Below are 22,971 nucleotides of genomic sequence, written 5' to 3' on the forward strand. Positions count from 1 at the left end.
ATCAAACTCACAACTACAGATACATATCCCTGCACAATCAAATCCGAGTTAGCAAAAGACTGATTTATAACATTTTCTCTGACGATTAGATTTACCTGCCTGAAGTGCCTGGAGAACGGAATAGATCTACTCTGCGGACTGCGCAATTTGTAACACTGGTTTTCGACTGAGATACTGGGCCACAGGGATAGTGACATCCGCCTCGCCCAGTTCCAAGGCAGAAAGGGGAATAACACCTGCATTCCTCTCTTCTACGGCACAAATAGAGCCTGCTGAATAAATGCATGGCTACTAGTTTTTACAATACAGATGCCCGAGATATCCTCCTCATTTTCAAGTGGGACTTTAACCATTGCTTACCCGCCACAACAATGCTGGTGCTCGGGATGCTTAAGAACCGGAGAAGGACCCGCTTCAAGGCCAGGATGGACAGCATGGACACTCAGACAGGAAACTATTCCTTCCGATGTCTGGAGGATCACATTCACAATATGACTCCGAAGGTGTGGCAGGCCAAGGAAACTCTCGACTCGACGTTGCATCCTGGTACGGGAACATCGGTTTTCCTGTCTTTCCGTTTGTCATGCATGTCTCTTCCGACCTGATTATCACCAGGGGGGAGGCTCATCCCAAAGAAATCGTAAGCTCTGCTAGACCCCTAATTCTAATTGGCAAGCGAACAGGTAATTACATGACTTGCGGCTCCCAGGGGCAAACGGATCTTGGCATTGTAAATTGCAAACGAGCCCTGAACGTGGCGATTCATGATAAGAACGCCAACAAATCCAATCCTCTGTCGACTACCAGCATGATGAAATTGTATCTTATGGCAGTGTTTGAACCTTGCTCAGTCGTGCTAAGTTCGAATCCCATCGTCCCACGGCTAAGGTTAGTTCGCTAAGCACAAAGTTGGGGTTAGGACGTTTCGTCCTATCTTCTGCTGTCGCCAGCGGCGGTGCGCTCAAGGTTTCATCAAACAAGGGGAGGATCTCCGACAGAGAGTCGGGGTTTACCACTAAATGCATCATACCAAGCAAGTCGGAGTTCCTGGATTGGTAACCATCAGCCCAATACATCTGTTTTCGAATAGCGAAGCATGGGGTGCCACGTGGACGTCAAAGGGGTGGCAGACCTCAGGGGAATACTTCACAACGGAACTCAAAGCTGAGATATGTGCTGGGGTTTTACTTGCAACAGTTCTAAGGCAGGTGTTAGATACTTCATATGCAGATGCGGATATCCGAATCAAGAATGCTCAATGGAAGGGTTCTTGCATAACACGAGAACGCCCAATCTTACAGATTCTGACCAAAGCCTTGAAATGTTTCGGGGTCAAACGGAGAATTTACTCTCTTGCTGGTGGAGCCTATGCCGGACTGCTGGACAGTAGTAGAGGTGCCGGTACTGGTGCCTGTCATAGGTTTGGTGCTGGTGCTCGTAGATGTGTCTGTGCCCAAGCCACCAAAAACAGATTTCTTTTCAGATATGGCTGCACCTAAAAGACCGGTAACAGGCTTATGTTCAGAGGAGGATATACCAAAGCCACCAGACAAGGGTTTCTGTTCTGATGAGCCTGTACTAAATGCCCTTGTAATAGGTTTCTGCTCTGATATGGCTGCACCAAAAAGGCCAGAAACAGGCTTGTGCTCAGACGGGGCTGTACCAAAGCCACCAGACACGGGTTTCTGTTCTGATGAGCCTGTACTAAATGCCCTTGTGATAGGTTTCTGCTCTGATATGGCTGCACCAAAAAGGCCAGAAACAGGCTTGTGCTCAGACGGGGCTGTACCAAAGCCACCAGAAACAGTTTTCTGTTTAGATAGGCTGACATTAGACAGAGTCCCAGAAGCTGCCGGTGAAGCCTTGGCCGATTCAAGTACAGTGGGTGGTCTCGGTTCCGCAGCTTTCGTAGCTTTCGCCCGAATTAGCAAGATCCTGTTTAGGGAAAAGGCACATAGACCTACGTCCGGGAGACTCCAAGGGGGCAATGGACTCGGTTACAGCGACGGGGTTTCCGTTGACTGAGGCTATTGTTGGTCCTGGACGGTTTTCTTCAATGGATGAAATAGGACCGTCCGATAGTCCTGCAGCCGGCCTGTTCACTGCAAGCGAGGTCCGGTTATACTGTAATTCTTTATACAAGGACTCTGCAGCTTACCCAATAAGGGTGGGTTACCCAATGACGGCTTTTGTGTGTTGAAGACGCTGAGGGCCCGTAGGCCAGCTTGCAATTTGTCGAGCTCGCGGCCTAACCGTTGTCGTTCTTCATGTATATAAGGCGGTTCCATGGCAAGTTCTCGGATCTGATCATCATCCATGTTATTCACAACCTGGCTGGTAAATATACGTTGCAGCGGGTCAAGAAGACAATTTTCGATGCCTAGAGTTGCGACATTGTCGACAAACGTCACAATTGCAGTCTGGAGTATTAGTTAGAATAGATGTAGTCGTAGCTTCAGCAAAGGAAGACTTTCTTACCTCATAATACGCTTCCATCTGGTCGATGATCTCGACGGCTGCAGATTCATTCCGGGAAGCCTCCGTCGACGACGTGGCTTGCTCGAGGTCTCTCATCGAAAAGTACTTTTCCCCCTTTTCGTCCAGACGACTGACTCGGAGATTTGCTCCTAGTGATTCTAGCTGACGCTTGCTTCTGGCCTTCTGAATCTGTGAGAGAAAGCTCTTGCCCACGGGCAATGGGTGACCTCTCTTCGTGTATGCGGTCAGCTCGTCAAGCTTGTCAAGCAATGATTGCTTCAATTTCTCAAATTCTGCATCGATAATTGAGCCAACCAGCAAGGAATAGGTATGGTCGTCAGTAATGTGTTGTAGAACGAGCAAAGCGAAATACCTCGCTGACTCCCAAGCCTTCATTAAGTGTCCTTTCGCAAGGCTTTCCCATGGCTTGGACTGGTCGCGAAAGAGGCTCCCTACGAGGAGTTGGTTTTGCATTCCCTGGAAGCTCAATGCCTCTGTTTTTGCGTGCTTGCTTGCTGATCTCTGCTTCGATCGAACGGCGCTCTACATATTCAGGTTTCCAGTCGTCCATGTAAGGCTTCCTGAAAGAAACTTGCAAGTCATCTATGCTAGGCAATGGGCCCCGGTCGACAATTTTCCTGCGGCAGCCTCGAATGGCCATTGCGTCTGCGAAGTACTCATTCAGCTGGCGTATAACAGCTCTGAGTCGTCGGAAGTCCTCGATACTCCCTGTATCATCCAAGCCACCAAAGAACTCATCTGCATACATGCCATTCAAAGCTTGCACAGTGATGCGCTCAAAATTACTACTAATGTTGAGTAGGTAGCCCCTTTGCTGCTGAAGAGTGGATCGAAGAGGCCCCAGTTTCGGAAGTCGCTGCTGTCGATCAGCCACCTTTTCTTGGATCTCTGTAATCAGCCCTGGAAGTTTCGAACGGATGAGCTTGAGCAATATGCTGCTAAGGCGGCGACGTAGACTTTCGACGCCGACACATTCCCGTGAGAGCGATGACCATCGTCCCTGATTGAAGAACGCCTTCTCCATCTCGTCGCGGGCATCGTCTGAGATATCCCTGGTCTCAAACGATCGATTGCGCAAGACGTGCCATCCTATCTCTAGACGAATCTTTTCATTCTTGATAAAGTGTAGATATGTGTCTTCCTCCTCCGAGTTCGCCTCCAGAATATCAGGCTGAGTAATGATTCCAAGTGTGCGCTCACGCTTGGGATCAAATCGTTCCGCAATGTTCAGGACCTCCTGAAGATGGTAGTCCGTCTTTGCGCTGACCACAGCAAGAATGATGCTTCTTGGATTATTCATATATCTCTCTGTCAGCTTGCGGACTATCAGGATACCCTGAGAGTCCTGCTCCTGACTTGTAGAGTAATACAGGCCGGGCAGATCAACCAGAGTCAGCTCCGGTTTGTCCGGCCCTGAAATCTCGACCTTGAGCACATCATCACTGAAGCCTGTGTTAACCGACTCCGTGATGCCCATGTGCTGTTTGGCCTTATCGATCAGGGGAGGCAGGTCATTGCCATTAGAGAAGTCCTCATAGGCAAAACTCCGGAGTCGGCGTCGCTCGTCTTCGTCCGTGCGAGAAGGGCCGGGCTCGATGGACACCTTAATTTTTGATGACGATGGATTCCGCCGCAGGATCACCTCCGTCGCGAATCGCGTACAGACATTACTTTTCGCCGGGAACCGCACGCGAGAGATGGCTTCGAGGACGGAGCTTTTCCCGCTTGACTGGTTGCCGCAAACAATTAGCTGGGGCAGTTCCACGAGACCACCGACGCCGATGGTGCGCAGCTCATCGATCTTATCCAAAAGCTTGGATTGTTCTTGCTGTAACTGATGCAAAGCCTTGTTGTCTGCCTCGGGAGACATGATGAATGAACTAGAAAAGGTGGAAAAGTGTTGGAGACGAGACAATGAAATTGAAGCGCCTGCTACCCGGGGCAGCAGTCACGTTTTATCAGCCTGATGGGAAGGAGTGATTCTGCGGCGCAGCATACCTGCATCACTAGTACGGCCTAAATGCGAGGCTGACTTCCACACCTGCGCGTATTTCCTAGCATACCAGGAGTTTACCGTATCACCCTGAGAAATCCACCATTGGCACACTCTCGGTAATATTCTATTTGAGCCATGAGAATCCAGACCTAGGGATTGCTGTTGGCCGGACAGGGGCAGCGGGTTTGTCGATGACTCGATGTATGTTTGTATAACACACTATATGCCTCGACAGCATATGAGCGTCAAACATTAAAAGAATAGTGCTCCACCTTAATCTACCTGCTGTTTTAGGTCCTCGGGCTACCTCTCGTCTATGTAGCTGTAGACCATCGTATAACCGAGCGAGGAGTATGACAACCACGGTATCTCCACGGGCTGCTTCAACCCGCATTTGGGACATGATTAAGGGAGGTTGCTCAATAACGAGTCTTCTTCTCTTCCCGTCCACTGGAGCACACTTTCTCAGCCACACAATGCAGCTGGTGTGACGGTGGCTCTGAATTATAGCCATATGGAGACATGCTAACGTTCCGGATAGGATGTGGAAGTATTGCTCTGGAAATCCCAGTGGAAGTATCGGATACCAGATGTGGATTTTCTCAATAGAAGGCCGCGAGTGCACCAGTCGCTTTCTGGGGATGCATGCTGAGTATCGGCGAGCCCGCATAGCCTCGACTGCTCGCATCGAACCTACTCCCTTCCATCCTGATCAGAGTATGTCCAAAATCGGGCTCCAGGCCTAGGGTCCGCAGGACATAAGAATTTCCAAGCAACGCGAATGGTGATCTTTTCTGAGAGTGCTCTACGGAATTCCAATCCCAAAAAATTTCTTCGAATGGGTTATTATAATGGCCGTCGTTGGAGGAGCGAGAAGAGCTCAGGAGTAAGTCACTAGGTGGTGATCCTGGGCTGCTGAAGCCGGCAAGGACCGGAGGGTGTTTGCGTCGTCGCTGGCGTTCGACGTTGATTACGCGCTTGTCTTCGAGCTCCATCGTCTTCATAAGTTCGAGGTCGTCCACGAGGCATATTGCGCTCTGAAATCTGGCAGATACAGATAGGGGCTGCGGGAGTGTGGTTCTGTTTTGGATTTGTGGTGTTCAGGAGAAAACAACACAATTGCCCAATTGGGTCTAGCGCGTATGGATGTGATCCGATTCAGGGGAAATCATTATCATCTTAGTAGGACTGTATGATATCATTGAGAAGAGACTATGGATAGATACAAAATGAGGAGGCCATATTACAATGGGCAATGTCCTCTTCATGTTGCTCGGACTGTGATGGGTGGAAATAATGGTATTGCAGGATAATCAGGAAGCGCCCCACCCAGGGACCAGAGGGCCATAGTGTATCTACGGTGTTGAAATAGTGGCAATCTTCAAGCTTTAGACTGAGACCTGTTGATCAAAGTGAAACAAGCTTAACTACCAGTGAGGAAACGGGATGTTTCAGCACTCGCCCGCCAATCTAACCCTAACAGGCCCCACCCATGATCATTTCACCTTTTTAAAGTACTTGAATGCTCTACAGCCCACAGTTTACTTGTTCAACCAACTGTGCCGGTCACACTTTCTGTTCTCTAGCATTCCTTACTGCATTTCTCCCACCATGAGGTCATTCATTTCTCTTCTTGCTTTCCCCGCTTCATCGCTGGCTGGATCCGTGCTGTGGAGCGGCATCTTCGATTCTTCTGCCACCGTTGAGGACTTTGACAAATGTATTCAACTGCCCGTCCCCTCTAATTTGAACCCTCACTGATTAATATAGGGTCCTGGTCCAACCAAATTGGATCATGGCAATGGTACATCCACGGCAGTGGCAAGACGAGCGAGTATCTGGGTCTGTCCCCCGACTTCAAGAACCCGGCCGACACCAGCGACGCCCAGGGGGTCCGAATCACCATTGTATGTCATTCACTTCTGTGCGGTGGAAAAAGGACTAACAGTAAAAAAGGATGGAACCTCCTTCTGGAATGGACAGAACATGGAGCGCTCTGAACTCATCCCCCAGACTACCGCCAATCTTGGCTCGGGCCATCTATACTATCACTTCTCCCTGTCCACGAAGACAACAAATGCCCCCGACGCCTCCTTCGAGCACCAGATCGCGTTCTTCGAGAGCCACTTCACTGAGCTCAAGTATGGCGCGTCCGGCTCATCCGACAACACCTTGCGCTGGAATGCAGGTGGCCAAACACATTGGTCGGTCCAGCTGGAGCCAGGCAACTGGTACAACTTCGCTTACGATATCGACTTTGCATCGCAAAAGGTCGGTCTCTGGGCGTCTAATGGCTCCGATCCCTTGACCGAGGTTGTCTCTCCCGTCAGCGCATCCACCTCGACCAACTCGGCAGACTGGCACGTCGGCCAGCTGCGCCTGCCCAACGGGGGATCCTCCAACGACGCACCAGAGGACTGGTTCTGGTCTGGCATTTATGTTGAGCAGGCACCTATCACGAAGGAGATTGGTTCTTCCGGTTCTTCCGGTTCTTCCAGTGCTTCCAGTGCTTCCAGTGCTTCCAGTGCTTCCAGTGCTTCCAGTGCTTCCAGTGCTTCCAACACGTCCTCCTCCAGTACTTCGAGTGCTCCCAGCCCCTCGACTTCCACTCCTTCCACCACCCAAGCAGCCCCTCAGCCGTCTTCTACCAGTGATACAGAGCCAGCTGCAACCTCGGCCTCTCAGGCTGTGACAACACCTGCAGCTTCTGCGCCTGACACCAATGCGGCGACACCCGCTGAACCTTCCTCGACACAGCTCCCCACCCCCACCACTGCCGCAGAGCTTCTCGCTGATATTCAGGCTGCTTTGCGCGCTCTTCTCTCTCGTTCCAACAGCGTGCATGCCCGCGACTTTGCCCGCCGGGGGTAACTTGGATCGAGGTGACAGTATTCATCCAATAAGTTCATGATGTTGAGGCAATCACTCAGGAACTTGATTTGTATGTCTCAGGCCTAGTGGTAGTTGGTGTATAATATGAGTTATCCCAGAAAGCCAAGACTGTCTTTCTAGGCTATTCTGTTCAAAATATTTCAAACAACAAGAAATACTCTACCTTTGAGCTCATCAACATCAACCTTCCTCCTAAACTGGCCAGCGCAGTCAGTAACCTAGGTCCAAACCTCACTGACTAGTTAACTTATTGCAAGTGGAGAATGTGCTGCTACATAAGCATTAGAAGCCTAATTATATAGAAAACTCCATCATAGATAGTGACATATCCTGGATAAGGAGCTGCTTTGTTGCTCTTAAGATAATGGAAGGGCCCATGCGATATATATTCCTTCTCCCCCTCTTCTCATCAGGGAAAACATATAAGAAAGGAAGGAAAATTAGAGTAAATTATTATTAAAACCCACTAGATGAATTCCTAACCATTATTCATTTTGTCTAGAAGGAATGCTCCTATAGCTGCTATTATTACTCAATCTATCTATATAATTTTTATTATATAATTTTTATTTGCCAATCATAGAGCTTATACTGTCAGATACTCCATGATTATAGTTAAGCCTCATAGAGTAGAGCAAGGAAGAGGCCTTTTGAGCATACCACATCTGGCTTGATATTGTCTAAAGATGTGCTGGCTTGCTACCACATACTATGGTATACTCCGAATCTATATTGAAATAACTAAACGTTGGTTGCTTCTGGTTTAAGTCAAGATATACTGAGAAACTTAAGCCCTGAAAATTACCTTCATGTGGTCTTTCCTCTCTAATTCTGTTGATTGCTTCTTCTTCTGTCCTCGACAGGGCCCTCGTCGTTAAGAAGACGATATACTACGTGCATATCCGGCTCTTGAAAGTCTCACAGTTATGGGCATAAGAAAACCATTCTATGCAAAGGGATGAATTCAAGCTATCAAATGTCGAAAGACATGGCAACCCTGGGAAATGCAAAGCCCTGCATGCCAAGTATGTATTATTAAATATAGCTCAGGTAGCATGCATTTAACTTTCTATATTCTCCGCAGTAGTACGGCGTGGCATGTCTTACCTGTCGCCTCCAGGACAGCCCACCGGAACTTGGTCCCGAGTACTTTTTAATTCCGTTTCCTCAGGCTACTCATTATGCCAGCAGGGCGTAGAGATGAAGTCTACATATAAGTCTGATGGATTAAGTAATTCTCAAATTAGATCGCAAGATAAGCCCAGAACGATAACGCAGTAAGTATCCCTAGCAAGCTTCACTGTGCTCCACAGGCACAGTGCCCAGACCAGCCACCTACGCAGCAAGCGCCTTGTGGGTACTATCAAAGGCAGCATTGACCTCAGCAACCTTGGGCTCAGCGTCGCGGTACCTCTCAGCAGGCACCTTCCCCTGAATGGCGGTCTCGAATTTCTCCTTCTCACCCTTGAGATCCTCCATCATAGCCCTCGCCACGAAGGCCACTCCCGCATCTTTGAAGGCCGGCGCCTGGATCCAGGTCAGCACTGCTGGCCATTAAATAGGGAGGGGATGGCTTTACCTTCTGCTCTGCTGCATTAAGCGCTCCCATAATCTCTGGCTGCAATTGGGAATAAGCTGCGAGAACCTCATCCTGGTCCTCATCGCCAAAGGCATCAGACTGCTCGATGGTCCTGCGAGTGTCGGCAGCGGAACTCTTCACGCCTTGAATTTTGCTGGCGACGGGGATGACGCCTAGAAGGCCGCCGTTCCATCCCTCGATGGTCTTGCGGGCCTCGGCGACGTTTTTCTGCAGGGCGTTCATGCCTTCGATAGCCTGCTTGGTGTTAACCGCACCCAGGGCGGATGTCGCGAGGGCGACGAATAAGGCGACTGGGGTCACGCGGGAGAAGAGCATTGTGTCTTAGGAAAGAATGAGATTGGGTTGAGATCAAATCAAGAGTGTAGTATGGTTGAGGATGTCTTAAAAGTTTGTTTCATGTCGTGGCTTTATAGCTGGGGCAGCACGGCAACGGTCCATTCCTACATATCACGCTGGCCCAAGACAGGGAGGGACAAATACCGTAGAGCATACCTGGAATGTGAGGCGCCGCCATAGCAGCAAATTCTCCGTTTGGTGGTTTGAAGTATGAAAGACAGCAGGAGAAACAGGGGAGCACTGTTAGCCATCGAATATGCTGCAGTTGAGGCTAAATTCCCTTGTATGCAGTGTAACTCTGATACTTGTTTATGAGGCTACGTCCTGAAAATCCCTTGTTGTGTCCAGTAGAAACCGTGCCTGCCACATTCAAGCATTCACGCGCCGTTGATATCATGCAAGGGGAGAGTTTGGCATTCTCCGGGGAATAAAGGGGCTTCTTGACACAGGCAATACGTGTGACGTAGTGCTTGATGATGGTAGGGTTGACAATATACACAATATACATATCGTCAACAATAGCAAAAGTTGACGGCTCAAGGAAGGTCTCTTCTTTGCTCTACGGGTGCAACTTCCAATCTACGGGCAAAACCATTCAAGATGCATCTTACCGCTACTCTGTCATTATACAGTCTTCTTACTCTGGCTACACCCGTCCTCTGCGCCCTTCCATCAAACTGCACCTCCATCTCAGATTTCATCCCCAGCAAACTCGACACCACCTTGCAGGCGTTTGACGAACGCGTCTGCAAGAAAGGCTGTACTGTAACAATGCCGCAGTTTGAAAAATGGATCAACAGCAAAATAGTCAGCCAGATCGTCACGACCAGCATGAATGAAATGGGTCTGTCTGGCTTTCCCACTATTGCGGACAGTATCTCCGCTGATATAACCAAGACGATTGAAAATAAGTGTGCTGCGGACGGAGGGGAGACCAATCTATGCCAGGATCAGAAGGCAATGCAGGCTGTCGGGACTTGCTTGAAAGAGAATATGATGCCTGTAGTCCTGGGTGAGATGGAACAGCTCTCGGCGTTTATCACAAAGGATATGTGCGACAAGATGAATGCGTATCTCAAGGGGCCGGAGCTTTGGGAAAGTGTCATTCCTCGGGAGTTGGATAACTATGCGTCTACCTGTGACAAGAATTGATTGCGCATCTTCGACCAGTATGAAGGGATTGGGTACGGTATTTAGTCGTCGTGATCAATATGGATAGTGAGTGGTTGCTTACATTGCCGAGGCATCAATATGCATGGAATCGCGTCCGATGTGTTAGTGATGATGCATATACCACCTCAAAATAGACCTACAAGCCTGTACTCATACTCCTTCGCTCAAAACACTGAATAGACAACACTCGAACCTTCAAGGGATGAATATCAGCATACATTCAGGCAACCTGTGATAAATACTGCCTTCACAACCATAATTTAAACTTAAATAACAGACAGACACACAGTGAAATATGCGTTATAGATTTGGCTATGTCTATATTATGGACCCATTGAATATCTATACTATTGCGGATATGCCTATTTGTAGACATCGCAGATATTGCCCAGCCTGCATACACTGCGTCATGGAATGTATACACGTTGTATCACCACCACTCCCTACTCTTGATTCCTCCAGAGAGGCAAGTATGTTTTGATCAGATCATCCATAGAAGGCACTTCGAGAATCTCTGGAAACTGCGAAAGCGCTCGGCGCATGTTGCTTGTCTCATAAAGAGCCATGGTGCCCTTATCGACGGCCCACCAGACCGAGTTTCCATCCAGTCTCTCTTTCAGTAAGGAAACCCCCGCCTTCTCCCTCTCGTTGCCATGTTCGGCAAAGATGTCAATCCACTGCTCGGGAGACACGCGCCGCAGCGGCACAGTACAATTCTGGTTGAGGATCTCGAATGTCTCTTCCCACGTGACGGTTTGTGTCTGGTCAGGCCGAACAAGATTGAAGGCGTGGCAGAGGTTTCCACTAGACAGAGAAATCCGCAGCATGGAGGAGCAGACAAAGTCAACTGGAATGAACTGGTTTCGGGCATGTGGAGCAACAGGATAGCTGCGAATGCGAAGACAGTTGGCCATCAGACGGTTAATAAAGTCCTGCTGTTTATGGGCCCCAGTGATGCTGTGGCCCATGACGAATCCAGGCCTGTATATGGTCAGCGGGAGACCATTCGAGATGGCATTCCACGCTATATGCTCCGCCACGACCTTGCTCTGGGTATAGCCAATGTGCCCTTTGACTATGTCAAGATCAAACACGGGCCTCTGGTCCTCCGGAATGACCTGCCCTGCCAGGTATCCCGCCACTCCGCAGGCGGATATACTGGAGACATAATGAAGCGGCTTAGGGCGTCCAGTGTTCGCAAAGCGGAGCACATTAACCAGACCGAGGACATTTGCTTCTCGGTGAGAGGAATAAGGGAGCGTATAGTTGGAGTAGGACGCAAAATGAAAGATGACACTGGACCGCTGAGCGAGTTCGTCAAATTCCTCTGACCTGAGCCCCAGCGTGGGGCTACTGATGTCTCCTGGAATAAGGCGAAGCTTCTCTTTAAAGTCGAACGGAAGCCCATATCCAGCCAGAACTTTTTGGATCCGAGATACTCCAGACACCACGTCCTCAGCCCTAACAAGACAAGCGACTTCCTTGACCTGCGGTAAACCAGACAAGAGAGTTAAGAAGAATGCTCCCAAATATCCTGTGGCCCCAGTCATGAAGACACGCCCTTCACCGTCAGCATACCAATCCGCGACTGGAGTTGACAGTGGCTCGATGTCCTTGCCCAGCTGAATATCCTGCAGGCAGAGTCTTAATTCATCTGGCTCTCCGGAACCCCATGCCCCGTCTTTGGCATTCGCAATCTCCTGCTCGCCTGACTGGTATTTTTCACGGAGCATCTTAAGTGTAATTTTGCTCAGCCCAGCAACCGTGCCCGCCTTGGAAATTTCCACCAACGATATCTCGAGTCTGGCGTACCGTCTCAACCAAGCCCTGATTTCAATAGTCATCAGAGAGTCGATTGCAATATTCGCGAGCTCGTGCAGCTCCAAATATTCAGAGTACGACATGTGAGACGCGATCATCTTCCCAAGCTCATAGGTGAGCTTTTCCTCTGTGGCCGGCTTGTCTAGGATTGATGGGTCACGCTTAACGTCTTCGAGAAATTGCCTGAGCTCTTCCCGTTTGGCGGTTTTGTCGCCCTCCGTGGCTGTGAAGACGTTCTGCCACCCTAGTAACCGAGCATCATGACCCCATATTGGCTGCGCAGCGCATTCTGAGGGCGGCTTAGAGGTGCCCAGTCCGAGGAAAAGCTGAGCTGGGCCCTTGAGTGGTCCGGAAAGTATGGAAAGCTCTAGGGCATGAAGCAAATCCTGCTCGGTTACAATCAGTGACGATGCTGCCCGAGCATACTCGAGGGTTTTGGGGGAATTCTCAGGGATATACCCTATGTCTCCCATGAAGCCTATGTCAAGGACGCTGGCAACTAGGCCTTGCGAGTGACGATATTTCACGAACGCATCAAGAAAGGTATTGCTTGCTGCATAGTTCGTTTGCCCACTAAAGCCAATAATGCCCGCGACGGAACTGAATAGGACGAAGAAGTCCAGGTCATGGCCATCAAGTGTGTGGTGGAGGTTCCAGGTACCCTGGACCTTTGGCGCGAGGACCTCGTTCCACTGGTCGAAGGTCAGATCTTCAAACCTAGCATCCTGGAGACAAGAAATACACGTCAGCGTTATCAGCCTGATTATAAGAGCAGGGGATGCGCACCCTTAACACCATTGACATCTGTATGACCCCAGCAATTGGTTTCGTCGCGGCTGATACCGCTCTTTGCGTGTCGGTCAAGTTCGCGACACTTCCAGTCACACTGACGACATGGCAACCACCTTGGCTTTTTAAATCTTCAATGAATGCTCGATTCTGGGGCAACTCCTCGCCAGATCGGGACAGGATAATCAAATGCCGCGCTCCCTTCTCAACCATCCATGTTGCAACCGCCCGTCCAAGGCCTCCAAACCCACCGATAAGCAGGTAGGACGAGTCGTCGCGAAACAAGTTACGTTTATCATGTATTCGAGAGACTGATAAGGTGGAAGGATCCTCCGGCATGCGAATTACTATCTTCCCCATATGTCTTCCGCTTTGCATCAGCCTCAAGGCTTTCACAATATCAGTTGCTTCATAGATAGTCACTGGACGGATTGGCTTGAGTTTTCCTTCCTCGAAGAAATGAAGACAATCGTCTATCATATGACGGAACAGCTCGGGTGACTTCTCGGCAAGTTGAGTCAGATCCACGCCAATGAAGGTGCGATTGTCCACAAAAAGGTCCATGTCCAACTTGCCATGGCCCAGAAAATCGCGTTTACCAAGTTCAATCATCTTTCCAAACGGTGCGACGCATTTCCAGGATGCATGCAATAGCTCCCCCGACAGGGAATTCAAGACGATATCAACTCCCCTGTTGTTCGTCATCCTCATCACATCTGGCAAGAATGAGGGGCTCCGAGAGTCGAAAATATGGTGCTCCGGGATCTGGAGGTTGTCGATCAGGTGTTGCTTTTTCGCATTGCTTCCGACTGTCACGAAGATCTCAGCCCCGATCATCTGGCAGACCTGAATAGCAGCCAGTCCGACGCCTCCGCAGGCGCTATGAATGAGCACCGATTGTCCTTTCCGGAGCTGTCCAACATACATCAGCGAGTAGATGACCGTCGTGAACACACACGGCCCTGCTGCGGCATCCTCCAAGGAAAGACCACTTGGGATTTTGATGCAGCTACCCGCGGGCATTATCTTCCGTGTAGCCATCATGCCTTTACCAGCAAACAGGACTCGATCCCCGGCTTGAAGAGTGGTCACTGAACGACCTACTCTCCGAACAATTCCGCTACCTTCCAAACCCATTTCGCTTGTATCTCCCATCAGGCCCATAGATACCATAATATCCTAGAGACATTCCTGTAAGTCGCACTCTCCAGCAGGTAGAATGGCAGAGGAGGCCCACGTACCCTAAAATTCAATCCTACGCATTTGATGTCCACCTCCACGTCGTTCTCCGCCACGCAAGGGCCTCGCCCGCTCAAGGACCAGTTTAAGGTGTCTAGCATTCCGTGGGACCCAATGTCTAGAATCCGAGATCCAGTTTTGGGGGCAGAGGTCATCACCTTATCCAAGGAGGACCACTGGAAACGACCAACATAGACATCGTCATCTTTCAGAACATACTCATAATCGAGGTCAGGGTCCTGAGTCTCGTCGTACGTTTTCACATTCTCGAATATCTCAATAACACGACGCATCGCTGCGTCATCGAGCTGCTCTATCTCGACCGTGGATATACTTCGTGCCAGCTCTTGTCGAATGGTGCGCATGACGCCCAAAGTCAATGCACGAGCCGGGTCAGGATCCGACTCGACTAATTGAATGGATCTCATAAGCCAGAGTGAGCGGCCTTTGGTGAGATGCGAGGCAAACCGCTGGAATTGCTGGAATTTGGAAGGGGAAAGATTGTTGAAGAAGGGTTTCTCCAAGTCCAGCAGGGATATAAAATCCGCCACTGTCGGAGATTCATCCAAAGTGACCCACTTAACCACATATCCCCTCGAGGACAGAAGTCGTTCAAGCCCCTGAGCCCAATCGGAGACTTCACCTTGATGCAGAAGACCTATCTCATCCTTGATAGGCAGACGAGGACAAGGTCGCGACACAATGTGGGCATTGAACTGGTACGGGGCGTCATGGTCCAAGCGAACCACATCAGCACCCGTGAACCCTGCATGTACTAGTTCGTCGTGCCATTTCTCGGGACTCACGTAGGGCACATCCCTGCCGTCTTCTGCAACCCACCAGCCTGGCAGGCTTCCCATGATGTAGCTTATGACGGGGTTCTCACAACACAGTTCCTGTAGAAGCAATCGGCCGGTCGGTGCGAGAAGTCTGCGCACATTGCGGAGTGTGTCAGAAATCCGCGGCGTAGCATGGAGCACGTTAGCCGCAATGATCAAGTCATACGATCCAGGCGTGAACCCTTGCATTTCTGGGTCTTGGGAAATGTCGAGTGTTGTATATTCCATGCCCCTGAACTCGGCAAATTTTTCCTTGGCCTGGGAAACGAACCCCGGCGAGATATCAGTAAAAGTGTATGTAGTATACAGACGGCCCTTGCCAGAAGAAATCAGTGCATTTAATGCCACCTGCGTGGCACCACCGGTTCCCCCACCGATTTCCAATACGCGGAGGCTGGGGTTGGAGTGGCCGAGCAAAGCGAGGAATGCGTCGAAATGCGTCACAGCGGCTGATGCCTTGTACATTTCCTGTATCCCCTCGCCTTCCATGAGAAGCTCAAGGGGGCTGCATCTATCATCTAGAATTTCGTTGATATGACGCAGGATCCTCTCCGCGAGCGAGTAGACGCTTCTTAGCAGAGGACTTTGCTCCGCGTCGAGAACGCGTTGGATGTCAGGCCACCGGGTGACGGGATCGGCAGCATGCTTGTCTCGCATCTCCGGCAGCAGATCTCTGACATCGTCGTGAATCAACTTGTACTGCGATTCGATCCACTGATGATACCGCCTCAAGTGCTCTTTGGCAGGAGCTGCCGACCTGGTTTGATGATACGTCTCAATGATCACCGACCTCGCGAAGATGCCAGGCTGTTCCTTATTGTACGGCGTATTGGGGAATGGTGGTAAAAGCTTGTCGGGGGTAACAAAATCAATATGGGGCTTCCAGTGAAGTGTAGATGCCATTGGCGGCGCGCCGTCTCGCAAGGCAGTATCTGAAATACTGAAAAACACGCCGTCTTGCATAGACAGTACGGTGTGGCTATCAGCAACCAAAAGCGCATTACCGCGCATGGTAGCCCCCACATTATTGTCGCAGGAAACGGCTACTGACATCTCTCCCTGTCCATCAGCAATATAGAGGCTGCTGATCGCCGTTGGGATGCAAAGCTTGGTCATCCGACGCGCAATGCCATTCGTAGCTGCCACACTGAGCAGCTGCAAGCATTGATCAATGAGAATAGGGTGAAGGGCGTAGTGACTCTCGCAGGTCTCTTCAATCGGATGCAGTACGGCTGCAGCATGTGGGCTCGACGAACTCGCAGTGATGGAGTCAAGCCCCCGGAAGCGGGGTCCGTACTCCAGCCCTTTAGCCTCCAAGGCTTCATACCATTTGTCAGATGGAACCTGGCGGCTATGTGGGCTGAGTTGGATAGGGGCAGGCTGACGATCCTGGCCAGCATAGACCTGTCCAAGACAGTGTTTGGTCCAAACGCCATCTTGATGGGCTGTGATGGTAAAGTCATACCATGCTGAATCCACATTGTCTGCTATCCTTGCCGGTCTAAGGCTTGTTATGATTTCCACCTCGTCATGCTCTTCGTGGTTTAGAACCAGCGCAGTCCTGATGAACATGTTTCGGATCGAATAGTCATTGGACCCTGATATCTGTCGGATGGCCTCGCCAACCATAGCAACGTATGCGGCGCATGGGAACACGACCTCACCACTTAGTCTATGATCCAGCAGCCACAATACATTATCCAGATTTAGGAGATTCCTCCACATCGGCTCGACGTCGGTGGACTCGAGTGCGCGAGATCCGAGCAGCTCATGATGCGAATGTTGTCGCAATCTCCAGTCTCGGGCTAACCGCGTCTCGTTCCAAAAGCGTTCATTATACTCCCATGAATAAGGGGGTAGATTGGTCAATGTTTTCCCACCGTCAGCAAGTGGGCCAGCCATTTCGATAGCGGCGCCATGGATGTACAATTGACCTGCTGTAGCTAACATGCACCTCCACTGGTCTTGGCGTCGCACCAGGGTAGGTACGTAGTATAGCCGCTTATTGTCTGCTGCCGAGAATATTTGGCGTAGAGGACTGGAGAGCGCGCTGTGGGGCCCAATTTCAAGAAAGAGTCTTTCATCCTCGTCGGCATCTGTCAATGTTTGGACTGCACTGCTGAAGAGCACCGGAGATTCCAAATTCTGTCGCCAGTATCTGACATCTAAGCGGGCTGGCTCGCAAATCACTTCCCCAGTGACCGTGGAGATGAGGGGGACCATGGACTTATTGGATGTCAGGTGTGAACCCAGATGCGTCTCAAACGACTCCCCGAGATCCTTCATATGGGGAGAGTGGTAGGCAACATTTACCGCCAGACGCCTGCAGAAGATGTCGTCGCTGGCCTGTATTTCTTCAACCACTTCATTTATAGCTTTCTGGTCCCCGGAAATAGTGACGTTTTGTGGGCTGTTCTCGCATGCTATCACAACACCCTCCCTCAGGTAAGGTCTGATCTGTTCGCGTCCTAATCCAACCGCAGCCATGGCGCCGTTCGACCTTGACGACATAATAGTTTGGCCCCGCAGATATGCAATACGTATGGCTACCTCTGCGGGTATTGCGCCGGAAGCATATGCCGCGGCGATCTCACCACTGGAGTGTCCGATCACTGACGAAGGTTTGACTCCCCATTCAGAGAGTATGTTCACAAGACCTATTTGAACGGCAGTACATAAAGGTTGTGCCACATCAGCTTGTTTGAGCCTGTCCGGGTCATCGCACTGAAGAAGCTTCCCTAAAAGAGTTAATAGAATATGAAGTCGGGTGCCACGTTCGCCCACCTTCAATGGTCCACTTTGGTGGACTCTCTAGCGACTGCAGCACGCGATCCAGCATTTTGATATCCTGTCGGAATCTCTCGCTTTCAAGGAACAACTCTCTTCCCATTCCTGGCCATTGCGCGCCCTGTCCGGTGAATACAAAAGTCACCTGTGGACACCCAGACTTTAATCGCTCAAAAGACGAAACCTGGCCGTTGCTACCAAGGATTGCAAAGGCTCGGTGGACCATATGTTCTCTTTTCAAGGCTAGGGTATATGCGAGGTCACTGGGGCAAACCGAGCTAGTGTCGATGTAAGCCTTGAGAGCCTCAATATTCCCCTCTAATGACTTGGGTGATTTGGCTGAAACAAGCAACAAATGAGAAGAGCATTTGTCCGACACCCTGTCAGATAATCCTTCTCTACACACTGTCGATGCGGAATCCATGATGAGCTTATTTGGTCAGCTAACAGGGCCGTTACTCAACGATTATCGGAAGATGAGACCTACATGGGCATTGGTACCCCCAACTCCAAATGAATTCACACTGACTCGTAGACATCGATCGATGGGCCACGGCATGGCCTTGGTGGGAACCTGTAAGTTTGCTTGCTCAAAGGGTACTAAGGTGCAAATGCAAGTGTCAGTTTCAAAAAGAACAAAGTATTGTACTGGACATACTGTTCGGATTTGGATCGTTGAAGAAGACATTCGGCAGGATAGTCTTTTTCTCCAATGACAAGACACATTTTATGATGCTTGTAATTCCTGAAGCACCTTCTGAATGACCGACATTCGCTTTCACCTGGCTTTAGTTAGCTTGTTATACTTTAGGAAATAGCAGGACCCAACATACTGCACCGATGTGTATACCATGCTCCCCAAAGACTTTTGCCACAACTGACGTCTCTGCTATATCTCCGGCAACCGTGCCAGTGCCATGACACTCAAAAAAGCCTGTTTTGAATACATCCGTAATCTGTGCTCTCTGGTATGCTCGCCGGATTAGGCGCTCTTGTGCCTGTGAGCCCGGGGTAGTTATACTAGGCGTTTTACCGTCACAATTGACAGCAGTTGACCGAATAACCGCTCGAACGGGGTCCCCATCCCTCAGGGCGACATCCAGCGGTTTTATGTAGATTGCATTCACGGCCTCCCCTCTGCCGTAGCCATCCGCCGCGGCATCAAATGTCCTGCAAATCCCACTCTTCGAGATGACCATATTGTCAGACATGGAGGTGGTCATAGTCGGTGTGATGATCAAGTTAGTTCCAGCAACCAAGGCGGAGGAGCATTCCCCCGAGTACAAAGCCTGGCAGGCCTCATGCAAGCCTACTAAGGAGGACGAACAGCCTGTTCTAATGGTCATGCTCGGGCCACGCAGGTCAAATTCATATGATATCCGATTTGATAGAGCAAAATCCCCAGCTCCAATGACCCGATATCGATCATTAGCCTGGGTGTCCTTGCTCAGCAGATCCAACCAGTCCTCTCCAAAGACGCCTACATAGCATCCGATGTTTTTCCCACGCCATTGTGTCTGACCTCCGTTCTCCATGCACTCCCACACAATCTCCATCAGCATTCGCTGTTGCGGATCCAGCCTGGCAGCCTCGGCCTTGCTCATTCCAAAGAAAGAAGCATCGAAATGCGCTATATCCCGCTGGAGAAAATATCCATGCTGCGTCCGAATCGCACCAGAGGTCGACTCCTTGTGGAAGGCGTCGATATTATATCTATTGCCGGGGACTCGGCACAGACCGTCTCGTTTGTCTGTCAAGAAGTCCCAGAACTCCTTCTCGCAATTGACACCTCCCGGCAGCCTCATTGACATGCCCACGATGGCGATTGGGAATGGAACTGGAGCGACATCGCCATCATTACTCTCGGCTCGATCTTCCTCGGTGTCTGTCTGGGGATTTATCGGTCTTTGCGGCAATGAACACAAATTGGCAGCAGAGAGTCTGTCAGACTGCGCCGCTCCAACCGCTAGATTCAATGGCAAGTCCGCTGTTAACACCATTCTGTTGAGCTAGATTGAGTTTCGTGGCAAATCGACAACTGTAGGATATCGATACTGGTGAACTGATAAGAATAACCCTTCAAGACCCTGAGTCCACGGACATTGTAACTTAAAAGGCGTTGCGCTTCCCCATACGCTTGCTACATTTTCCTTCATCCCCGCTCCTCCTTACCTGGAACTGCGCAAATAGGACCAGCGATTGCGAATCACCCCAGACCTCATGCAAGGGAATGCAACCACCATCTTGACCGCTGGTATTTTGGTAACAACTGTCCCTTGCATTGAACGGTGTAGAAAACAGGAATTGCGCCACTGAGCAAATGCTACAAACATAATGGAATGTAATGATCGTTAGCCGCAGCGAATGTATCATAAACTTGATTTCCTTTACACTCCCTCTTATCAGCTCATGGTCACGGATGAGCGAGAGGATAAGCTTCGACATTAGAGCAACGAGAAGGGATACTATGCTCGTGCTCCTGTCTCCCTCTTATTACGCTTTTGTCCCTTGCTGCCAGGGCGTCTTAGGCTAGCCTACCCAGACGGAGCCTGAAAGTTAGTAATGCTATAGACACGTCCTTTTGCTTTGGTTTCCGGCCGCTACAGTACTTCCTTGCTGTCTGGCAGTGTCTGATAGACCTCCTTATGAATTCAGGTAGCAGCTTACGTCACTGGTCGTTTATTCTGATAGTGATTGCATTTGAGTTCCTCGGCTAAGCAGGTCGTTTTCGACAAAATAAAAATGCAACAGGAGTTCGGGTCAAGTGCATATAGAGGACTTAGTACACGTTCACTTTCAGTACAAAGAAGGGAGTGATCATCTCTGCGGGCGATTTTCAATCCCAACAGCAGTTGATGTTATCCGAATGGCCCAATGGGCATTCTTCAACAACGTAATATTGACCTGCCATATACAACATTTGGCTATGTTGATAATACTGGCTTGAGTACGGCCGAGCGGACGGGAAGCCTGTTTCCAAACCCTATGGTGGTATGTACTAGAGGCAGGTGAAGATGTTTGGAAGAACAATTCCTGGCAGTTTGTGATCACTCTAGTATAATCATCATTATGCCTGAGCCTAGAGATGGTAAGACTGAGGGGAGGCAATGCTGGTAAGCGAGAAATCCATTCTGATCCTGCCGGGATTTGACCCTGAATCACATAGTAAGAATCTCATGCGATCCCAGATATGAGTCTTGGCAGGGGCTAGCCTATCCAAAGCCATATTGATTAGTATTACCTTCATGTGAGATTGTGGTGCATCAGAATACTTACTATCTTTCAGTAAGACAGTGGCAGTGAGATTAAGCAAGCGCCGAGGTGATACCAGCCCTCTTGATTTATTTCCCTCCAATAGGAGTAAAGTAGCGGGTGGTATCAGTGTCTTGTCTAATGCTTAGGTCCTGAAGCACAAATAGGCTAATTTCACAGGTTCTGTGCATTTTCCGAAATGTCTCTAGCTCGTAACAGGGATGTTCAATCTATCAGGCTAGGAGGCTAATCGCTGCTACCGAGGTTACATCAGACTACTTGGGCGAAATTGGTTCATGAGATAGTTCGCTTCTCGCTATTAAGCAATGTCTCTATCTCTGTTATTGTTTCCTTTTTCTTGCTCCCCTTCCTCGCGCTGTCAGTTTGCGGGGTATTAGTTTCCCTCCTCAACATTATCTTTGCTTTATCCTCAGCTACTTAGAAAAATATATAGATGGGCCAATATATCCAATCTCATTCCTGTCAGCTACTCGTTCTGGCCTTGTCGAAGCCCTTGTAAATTCAATATAGATGATATGGCTAGGTGTCAGCTCAACAAAGGCACGTTCTATCCATAACTAATTGAGCGTGCGGATTATTAGCGTGGAAAATCGAATCTGCTTGTAGTACATATATATGCCGTGTGATTTAATAGGAGGGCATTGGTCTCAGGTTGAATATGCATATTAGTATTTTATGCTAGCCAGGACCGTCTCAGTCTTTGCTGTCCACTCGTAGGCCATAGCTCGTCACACCCTTGCAGCCAGTAAGACGTTTACTCGACCTCTATAAGCCTATGATCCTATCTATCCTCCAGGCGAACTCTTGGTTGAGGCCTGTTCCCCTGCAAGTCCGAACGACGACGTCCTGACAGCCCGCAAAGAAACATTGACAAGACTCTCTCACATCTGTTCAAGTTAACACTTTTCAAAGCAGTGGGTGTAGTACAACATACATGATTGCAATATTCAGATCAAAGAGTACCAGATCAATCTTTTCCCAGCCATGCAGGTGGGGGTTAGGGTCGTCCGCATAGTTGTAGTCGCTTAGCGCAATCGCCGGGATACTGATCCCTGCTAGAATACAGGCCACAACATCTAGCAAGATGAGTGTTGGCAAATATGATGGTTTTCGGAACAATAGAGCCAGAGCCAGGACGTCCACGGCGATTGCCAGGGAGGCCTGTATCCGTTAGATTATCCAATCCCATGACACGTTGATCCAACACGTACTGCGGCCAAAACCGTCCGGTAGATCTTGTTGGAGTCCTCCGGCCCCCATCTAGCAGCAATGTATGCGGCTATAGCCAGGTAGGAAATGGAACAGAAGAAAAGGGGCACACGGCCGATGAGATGAACCCATGTGATTGTATTAATTGTAGTGCGGGCCATGGTGTGTTAGTGTGGTGTTGGCTGCTGAGGCAGTACCAATGGAAATGCCATGAGCAGTAATCGAGGAGAGTAAAGGGTGCGATTATATCATAAAAGAAGAAGGACCACTGACTCGAGATAAGTACATATAGCCTCGAAGGTAGTGTGCGGCCTAAACAGCTGGCTTTAGTGTAGTTGGAACTGCGTGGGCTGTGCTTAGCGCCGCACGATGTCACCCAATCTACTAGAACTACTTCGTATTATATTAGACGTGAAAAATATAGCCGATTGATTGGCGGATTCTCCCTGGTTACGATCCTTCTTAGATGCACCTCCAAATTAATCTTCTTGTTCCTGTTCTTGTCAAATGCAGGCTCT

The 22,971-nt window shown here is 49.7% G+C and overlaps 5 protein-coding genes across 5 annotated transcripts; 2 read left to right on the forward strand and 3 right to left on the reverse strand.

The window, feature by feature from the left end:
• Positions 1–824: 824 nt before the first annotated feature.
• ALT_0312 (interferon-induced GTP-binding protein Mx1) lies at positions 825–4,369 on the reverse strand (the record flags this gene model as incomplete). The annotated part of the gene is made up of 7 exons (XM_033555149.2): positions 825–1,076; positions 1,133–1,199; positions 1,300–1,912; positions 1,965–2,102; positions 2,159–2,420; positions 2,479–2,855; positions 2,935–4,369. 7 exons carry the CDS (start codon positions 4,367–4,369, stop codon positions 825–827), a joined length of 3,144 nt encoding a protein of 1,047 aa, XP_033411040.2.
• Positions 4,370–6,106: 1,737 nt separating this feature from the next.
• ALT_0313 (glycoside hydrolase family 131 protein) lies at positions 6,107–7,366 on the forward strand (the record flags this gene model as incomplete). The annotated part of the gene is made up of 3 exons (XM_033555148.2): positions 6,107–6,215; positions 6,266–6,402; positions 6,452–7,366. The coding sequence occupies 3 exons, from the start codon at positions 6,107–6,109 to the stop codon at positions 7,364–7,366; spliced, it is 1,161 nt and encodes a 386-aa protein (XP_033411039.2).
• Positions 7,367–8,722: 1,356 nt separating this feature from the next.
• Positions 8,723–9,302, reverse strand: ALT_0314 (mannoprotein; the record flags this gene model as incomplete). Its single annotated transcript, XM_033555147.2, has 2 exons — positions 8,723–8,914; positions 8,967–9,302. The coding sequence occupies 2 exons, from the start codon at positions 9,300–9,302 to the stop codon at positions 8,723–8,725; spliced, it is 528 nt and encodes a 175-aa protein (XP_033411038.1).
• Positions 9,303–9,923: 621 nt separating this feature from the next.
• On the forward strand, positions 9,924–10,475 carry ALT_0315 (uncharacterized protein; the record flags this gene model as incomplete). Its single annotated transcript, XM_033555146.2, has 1 exon — positions 9,924–10,475. The coding sequence occupies one exon, from the start codon at positions 9,924–9,926 to the stop codon at positions 10,473–10,475; it is 552 nt and encodes a 183-aa protein (XP_033411037.2).
• Positions 10,476–10,939: 464 nt separating this feature from the next.
• Positions 10,940–22,614, reverse strand: ALT_0316 (lovastatin diketide synthase LovF; the record flags this gene model as incomplete). The annotated part of the gene is made up of 9 exons (XM_089598965.1): positions 10,940–13,042; positions 13,104–14,285; positions 14,348–17,922; positions 17,969–18,401; positions 18,459–18,571; positions 18,630–18,753; positions 18,805–19,972; positions 22,179–22,405; positions 22,456–22,614. 9 exons carry the CDS (start codon positions 22,612–22,614, stop codon positions 10,940–10,942), a joined length of 9,084 nt encoding a protein of 3,027 aa, XP_089456629.1.
• Between the last annotated feature and the right edge of the window lie 357 nt (positions 22,615–22,971).

This window comes from Aspergillus lentulus (assembly GCF_001445615.1).
Source record: "Aspergillus lentulus DNA, contig: Alt01, strain: IFM 54703, whole genome shotgun sequence".
Classification (NCBI taxonomy): Eukaryota; Fungi; Ascomycota; class Eurotiomycetes; order Eurotiales; family Aspergillaceae; genus Aspergillus; species Aspergillus lentulus.